The sequence below is a fragment of the Acipenser ruthenus genome, chromosome 37 (assembly GCF_902713425.1).
Source record: "Acipenser ruthenus chromosome 37, fAciRut3.2 maternal haplotype, whole genome shotgun sequence".
NCBI lineage: Eukaryota > Metazoa > Chordata > Actinopteri > Acipenseriformes > Acipenseridae > Acipenser > Acipenser ruthenus.
Window position 1 is genome coordinate 550,001 of NC_081225.1, and position 7,500 is coordinate 557,500.

A 7,500-nucleotide genomic window follows, 5' to 3' on the forward strand; every position below is an offset into this window, starting at 1 on the left:
AGAGATGGGGAGAGAGAGTGGAGAAAAAGAGAGGGGGAGTGAGAGGGGAAGAGGTGAGAGGAGAGGGGAGGGAGAGGAGGAAGAGAGGAGGAATGAGAGGGGGAAAGGTGTGAGGAGAGGGAGAGAGAGAGAAGGGGAGAGGTGAGGAGAGAGGGGGAGTGAGAGGGGGACAGGAGAGAGGGAGAGAAGGGGAGGTGAGGAGAGGGGGAGAGAGAAGGGGAGAGGAGGAGAGGGGGAGAGAGGTGGAGAGAGAGTGGAGAAAAAGAGAGGGGAAGAGGTGAGAGGAGAGGGGAGGGAGAGGAGGAAGAGGAGGAATGAGAGGGGGAAAGGTGAGAGGAGGGGGAGAGAGAGAAGGGGAGAGGAGAGGAGAGAGGGGGAGTGAGAGGGGGACAGGAGAGAGGGAGAGAGAAGGGGAGGTGAGGAGAGAGAAGGGGAGAGGTGAAAGGAGAGAGGAGGAGAGGGGGAGAGAGGTGGAGAGGGGAAAGGGGGGCAGGAGAGAGAAGAGGAGGTGAGAGGAGAGAGTGTTAAACAAGTAAATGTGCAGGCAAAGGAAAAATAAAAGTTTAAAACACTTTGTTCAACTGCATTGTTCATTATGCATTCTTTCAAGAGCTAACAGTAGAAGATGCAACGTGCTTCTGCTGTACTGAGATAACTGTGGACCTTGAATCAAGTGCATTTATTAAATCAACAAACTGTAGACCTTGAAAAAATTAAACATGTCCAATTGAACAAATAATTACATCAATTAAGCTAATTGAGATCTTAATTGCGGCCCTTGAGGACTGGAGTTTGACAGCCCTGGGTTAAAAAATTCCCAGAGAATGTCTGGAAGACTCACTTCTGGGAGCTGACATGGTAGGACAGGAGCCGGAAGTTCCCGTCGGGAGGGATGAAGGAGAGGATGCGTTCCGCCTCCCAGCGCTTGAAGCGAACGCAGGGGTGGAAACTGACATCATCCAGCAAGCGGGGGTTCTGAAACAGACAAGAGGAGGGGGGGCATGAAACAGCTGCAGTGTCGGGGGGGGCTTGAAACAGCTGCAGTGTCTGGGGGGGCTTGAAACAGCTGCAGTGTCTGGGGGGGCTTGAAACAGCTGGTGTCGGGTCTAGGGGAGGGGGGTTGATAGTGTGCAGGGATGGGAATCAGACTCCTATTGCACAGCAGTGTCACCCATTCCAGGTTTTACTAGCAGCTTGATCAGCCCCGGTGTGTCTACCTAACAAGCTCAGGTGTGTCTGGTTAATAAACTCCTAATGAAACCAGGACTGGATCAAACTGCTATGTAACGGGAGTCTTATTCCCACCCCTGCTTTGCTGTCCGATTGAACCCAGTGGACTAATCCAGGGAATGTCATTCCTTTAACTTTAACAGCAGCCTGCCATTTACTTTTTAATACTTTCTGAAACTCGGGCAGGCAGATGCAGGCTCGGTGCTCCAGTGGTTAAAGAAAGGGGTTCTGATACCATGAGGTTCAAATCCCAGCCACTGACTCCCTGTGTGTGACCCTGAGCAAGTCACTGAACCTCCTTGTGCTCCGTCCTTCGGATGAGACGGAAAACAAACAAGGTCCTATTGGAAGTGACTCTGCAGCAGCAGTTGCTGCAAGTCCCACCGGGCTTACCACGAAGGAGAGGGTGAGGTCTGGCATGCCAGTGAGCTTCACAGAGGCGTCCACCACACCTTGGATCTCAGCCGTCACAGTCGAGCCTGCGGGGGGTAGGAAATGGAAAAGAGGCTGAATCTTTTATAAAAGCATGTTCAAGGAAACAGCCGACAGCTTAGACCAGATCAACGATCTACCCTTCAAACAGCCGACAGCTTAGACCAGATCAACGATCTACCCTTCAAAGCAGACTTGTATAAATGTATCAATTGCACGCAGCTGTAACGCGAGGCACTCCATTCAGGGCCACTGTCATCCTTTCAGGACGGGATACTTTGTCATTTTTTGGAGCAATTTTAGAACTGGCATCATCCATCTGTTAATTTTCTCTTTAACTATATTATTATGATAACTTATTCTGATTTTGTGAACCGCAAAAATAAAGTTACAAACAATTAATCAAATGACAAATAACTACAGCTTGCGTTCAGATTATTAACATTAAAATGATCTTTAAGTAACTTAAGTGTCTCATAACTAGGCTAGCGGGCAGATATTGTTGACGTGTTCCACTGTGCAGCAGTTTGAGCGATTCCCCCCCCCCCCCCCCGCATGGATCAGTCTCAATCAAGGCTCCCAGCAGCCTGGCCTGTGCTGGCTTGGACTGCCCCATAGCGGGAGTGTGGGGGGGTAGGGGGAGGTACCTGACTTGTCGATGATGGCGTCGATCTCCTCGACCACGTCGAAGTACGCCTCGTTGTTGGTGTACTTCACCCCCGTGCGTCGCCACGGCACCACGGAGAGCTGGCCTGTGGGGAGCTGCTCACCCACATTGGTGCTGCCTGGAGAGAGAGGAGGGAGACACAGAATAAACAAGAACCTGCACCCAACCCAACCCAACCCATCCCACAGTGCGGACTTGAGGATATCAACCACAGAGAGCTGGCCTGTGGTCACCTACAGTGGTGCTGCCAGGAACAGAGGGGCCTGGAAACACCTGGGTCAAGAAGAACCTGAACCAGCCCAGCCCAATACAGCCCAACCCAACCCAACCCAGCCTAGCCCAGCCCAATACAACCCAAACCAACCCAGCCAAGCCCAATACAACCCAACCCAATACAACTCAACCCAACAAAACCCAACCCAACCCAATACAACTCAGCCCACCCCAATACAACTCAGCCCAACCCAGCCCAATACAACTCAACCCAATCCAACCCAACCCAGCCCAATACAACCCAACTCAACCCCACCCAATACAACCCAACTCAACCCAACCCAGCCCAATACAACCCAACCCAACCCAGCCCAGCCCAATACAACCCAACTCAACCCAGCCCAATACAACCCAACTCAACCCAACCCAGCCCAGCTCAACCCAACCCAACCCAGCCTAGCCCAGCCCAATACAACCCAAACCAACCCAGCCAAGCCCAATACAACCCAACCCAATACAACTCAACCCAACAAAACCCAACCCAACCCAATACAACTCAGCCCACCCCAATACAACTCAGCCCAACCCAGCCCAATACAACTCAACCCAATCCAACCCAACCCAGCCCAATACAACCCAACTCAACCCCACCCAATACAACCCAACTCAACCCAACCCAGCCCAATACAACCCAACCCAACCCAGCCCAGCCCAATACAACCCAACTCAACCCAGCCCAATACAACCCAACTCAACCCAACCCAGCTCAACCCAACCCAACCCAGCCCAGCCCAATACAACCCAACCCAGCCTAATACAACTCAACTCAACCCAACCCAGCCCAATACAACCCAACCCAGCCCAGCCCAATTACACAACACAACCTGCATTCAAATGTACAGCTGATTAACTTATGTGCAGGTATGTCTTCAATTTCCTATTAAACACTTGTTTATAACCCAACACACATGTCTGTCCCTCCCCTTGCTCCTCCCCCTGCCCCTCCCTCACCGGTGATGGTGTTGACCACAGTCCTCAGGATGGTCGGGGGTTTGATCAGCTCCTTCAGGATGTTGGACTCAGTGGCGAGAGGGAACCCGTTATCCAGCATCTCCTCCAGCAGCTCGTACACGACCACCACATTGTCCTTGACAGCAGCCTCGGAGCACACGCCAAAATAATCCTGCAGAGAGGAGACGAGAGAGACCAGTACTGCTCTAGCAGTATAGGAAAGAGAGCTCAACTCTCAACACAGCAGATCGCTCTCGCAGTATAGGAAAGAGAGCTCCCCTCTCAACACTGCAGAGCGCTCTAGCAGTATAGGAAAGAGAACTCAACTCTCAACACAGCAGATCGCTCTCGCAGTATAGGAAAGAGAGCTCCCCTCTCAACACTGCAGAGCGCTCTAGCAGTATAGGAAAGAGAACTCCACTCTCCACACTGCAGAGCGCTCTAGTAATACACAGCAACCTTTGTGCCATTAAATGAGCAGCCTGCTGTGATTTCACTTGCTTTACATGAACAAGCCTCTGCAATCTCTGAATCTGGAAGCCCCTCCTTTAGCACACCAGTCAAGCCCAGAGCTGCACCAGGGGAGCTCTCTTCAGTATAAGCTGGTATTTGCATCCTGAATGTGTTAGGATTTGCAATACAATCTCACATTTCTAAAGCAGCTTTCATCACAAGGATCTCAAAGTGCTTTTCGCTTCTCTCTCTCTCTCTCTCTCTCAATTAAACCATTACATTAAAAACAGTCATGAGACCAGTGATAGACAGACAGACAGGGAGAGTGCAGCCACATGCTGTCAGGGAGAGATCAAAGGGGGCCCTGAAGCTACCGGACTGAGAGCAAATGAAAGAAACAGACTTTTTTAAATTATGTTCAGACATGAAGCATTCTTTCAAGGGCTGATATCACAGGATGCATTCATGCAGCATGCGTTCTGGAGAGAGAGAGAGAGAGAGAGAGAGAGAGAGAGAGAGAGAGAGAGAGAGAGAGAGGACTAGATCCTCTTAGGAGCTGAAATGGTTTTGCTATGAAGGGGTGTTCAAACTGCAGACAGCTCTGATTACCCGCAGTTTGAACCCTTCTCCGCGGTCGCCAGGGGCGGCGCTGACTCTCACCTGGAAGGTGTCCACGACCCTGTGCAGGAACTCGATGACGAAGAGGGGCGGCACCTCGCTCTGGATCACGGCCACGAAGAAGATCTTGTGGCGGTACACGCTGATGAGGTAGTGGTGCGGCGTGGGGATGACCGGGGCCACGTTCTCGGGCTCGGACGCGCGCTCCTGCGCCTCGAAGAAGTAATCGCACACGGAGCGGCTCACCACGCTCTTCCAGTGCTTCTCCAGGAAGATATCCCCCGACGAGTTCACCAGGAACAGGCTGTGAATCATCGCGAGCCGGGAGTCTGTCTGTCTGTGTGTGCGTCTGGGTGGATCTCAGGCAGGGTCGCTCGGACAGACAGGGCTGAGGCTGCAGCTGGAACTAATGGAAACAGGAATCAGGTATTTTAAAAACTGAACAGCCTGAATACGACAGAGTCTGATGGAATATTTATTCACTCTCGGGTTTCTCTGCAACAGCAGGTGCGGCTCCGCAGCGTGTCAGGTTTCCACTCTGCACTCCAGCCGTCAAAAACAGGAGCTCTGGTCAGGCAGCCTCCACACTGCACGCCGGGGAAGGGGTATGAATGCGTGGCGCCGGTTATTATTATTATTATTATTATTATTATTAATTTCTTAGCAGACGCCCTTATCCAAGGCGACTTACAATTGTTACAAGATATCACATTATAAATTATTTCACATTATACAGATATCACATTATTTTTACATACAATTACCCATTAATACAGTTGGGTTTTTACTGGAGCAATCTAGGTAAAGTACCTTGCTCAAGGGTACAGCAGCAGTGTCCCCCACCTGGGATTGAACCCACGACCCTCCGGTCAAGAGTCCAGAGCCCGAACCACTACTCCACACTGCTGCCCGTTACATTGCGATCGTGTGCAGCACCAGGACTAGGACTGCTAGCAATAACGATAATAACACACATCGTAATTATCCCTACATAAATACACTACAATATGATTCACGCTTTTTAAATTAGACAGACCCCACACACACACACACACACACACACACACACACACACACACACACACACACACACACACACACACACACACACACACACACACACACACACACACACACACACACACACACACACACACACACACACACACACACACACACACACACACACACAGTCTAGTGTGCATTCCCCCCGAACATTGCAACCCTGAACTCCAATGCTGACGCTACAGGATTGCCAAACCTACGTTGTTTTGTAATAACTGATATTAATAATACAGGCAGTTACGCGTTACCTCTGCAAAGCGGGATCGGGTGACAGAATGGAAATGCGAGTGCTAATGCAATTGAATCCTCCTGACTTCTCATAGTATTTGCAGATGGCCTGCTGCTCGGCGAGTCGAAGCGAGCACAGAACGTCAGTCTTGTGACATAATTGAGTCGGGCAAAATGAAAAAAAACTAAATCCTTTCTTTCTTTCCGTAGTGATCAGGTGATACGCGCTACATTTTCCAAATGCAATGCGCAAATACCATTGTAATAAACGCACGTCGCTTGCTGACGCTTACCTCCTTGTCTCTGGAGCTGGTTTAATGGGAGTCTCGTTCAGTCGTGGTGTTGTTCATTTGTTCAGACTGCTTCCTATTTCGATGCTTTCTTGATTCATCCCTTCCGACTGTCAGCTGCATCAATTCGGAGGGCTCGGATTGGACAGCGAGCCGCCTTCTGCTCAGCGTCCATTGGTTAAAAACGGCTGGCGTTCTCTCGTAGATCATTGGACAATCGCCCGTAGCGCTCCTGTCACTCTCAAAGCTTTCTCGGTTGAGCCCGCCTCCGATGACGTCTCGATATTCTTCTGTGACGTCTTTTATTAATTTAGGTTGGCAAATAAATGATAAAAAATATTTTATTTGAAAATTAAATATGCTTAAGTCATCTCAAACCCGAATAAGAGATCTTTTTTTCTAATAAACAGTATCCTCTCTAGAGATGTATTATGGCTATGGTACTTTGATTACCACGGCAGAGACATCTCTTTCATCAGCACTATGGAATATGACATCATCGTTGTCAATGTCCAATGCGGTTTAATAGCCTGTGATATTATTGAACCACATTCAATATAAAGGAAAAAAAAAAAAAAAAAACACGCATTCTCTGAAAGCGCATCTGTCAGACCGTACTCGTGGCTGCTTGTGCATCTCCTTTAATATCCACAAGGTGGCAGGCTGGAGCTGATACGTGTTTGCAGAATGCAGCAGCGTGTCTAATCGCGTCTACTGTCAGCGAATGAGCTGCAATACACTGAAAATATAATAGCTGTTTAATATCAGTGTAAAATACTTTAAAAAGAAATGATGTAGCTTTAATAATACGGAAATTGACACTAGAATGAATCTACAAATACAGTTTTATTAAATCTTCCTGTATAGGGACCCCCTTTAATAAAAGTTCCCCGCAGTAAAAGCATGAGAAACGTGTAATAAAGCATGGGAAAGCTTATAGGCAAGCATTGTACAGTCTAGAGAGCGGTGCACGACAGTGCGACCCCCGACAATTCAACCCCACGACAGTGCGACCCCCGACAATTCGACCCCACGACAGTGCGACCCCCGACAATTCGACCCCACGACAGTGCGACCCCCAACAATTCGACCCCACGACAGTGCGACCCCCGACAATTCAACCCCACGACAGTGCGACCCCCGACAATTCAACCCCACGACAGTGCGACCCCCGACAATTCGACCCCACGACAGTGCGACCCCCGACAATTCGACCCCACGACAGTGCGACCCCCGACAATTCGACCCCACGACAGTGCGACCCCCGACAATTCGACCCCACGACAGTGCGAC

At 49.9% G+C, this 7,500-nt stretch overlaps 2 protein-coding genes across 3 annotated transcripts in view; one reads left to right on the forward strand and one right to left on the reverse strand.

Moving 5' to 3' along the window:
- LOC131696543 (AP-3 complex subunit mu-2) overlaps positions 1 to 6,359 on the reverse strand; it is a 9,397-nt gene extending 3,038 nt beyond the window's left edge. Inside the window, exons 1-6 of one of the 2 annotated variants that reach the window (XM_059008575.1) lie at positions 6,211 to 6,359; positions 4,667 to 5,030; positions 3,554 to 3,725; positions 2,310 to 2,447; positions 1,624 to 1,709; positions 842 to 975 (exon numbers count right to left, since the gene is read on the reverse strand). In XM_059008575.1, coding sequence (XP_058864558.1) covers positions 842 to 975; positions 1,624 to 1,709; positions 2,310 to 2,447; positions 3,554 to 3,725; positions 4,667 to 4,939 — 803 coding nt within the window. In that variant the 5' untranslated portion in view covers positions 4,940 to 5,030; positions 6,211 to 6,359. Of the gene's footprint in view, positions 1 to 841; positions 976 to 1,623; positions 1,710 to 2,309; positions 2,448 to 3,553; positions 3,726 to 4,666; positions 5,031 to 5,937; positions 6,115 to 6,210 lie in introns of those variants that run through there. The other variant, XM_059008576.1, reaches the window with a different exon arrangement.
- Positions 6,360 to 6,631: 272 nt separating this feature from the next.
- Positions 6,632 to 7,500, forward strand: part of LOC131706744 (uncharacterized) — a 2,107-nt gene continuing 1,238 nt past the window's right edge. The window contains exons 1-2 of the mRNA XM_059008429.1: positions 6,632 to 6,647; positions 7,216 to 7,500. The exon at positions 7,216 to 7,500 is cut by the window's right edge and continues 1,238 nt beyond it. Coding sequence (XP_058864412.1) covers positions 6,632 to 6,647; positions 7,216 to 7,500 — 301 coding nt within the window. The remainder of the gene's footprint in view (positions 6,648 to 7,215) is intronic.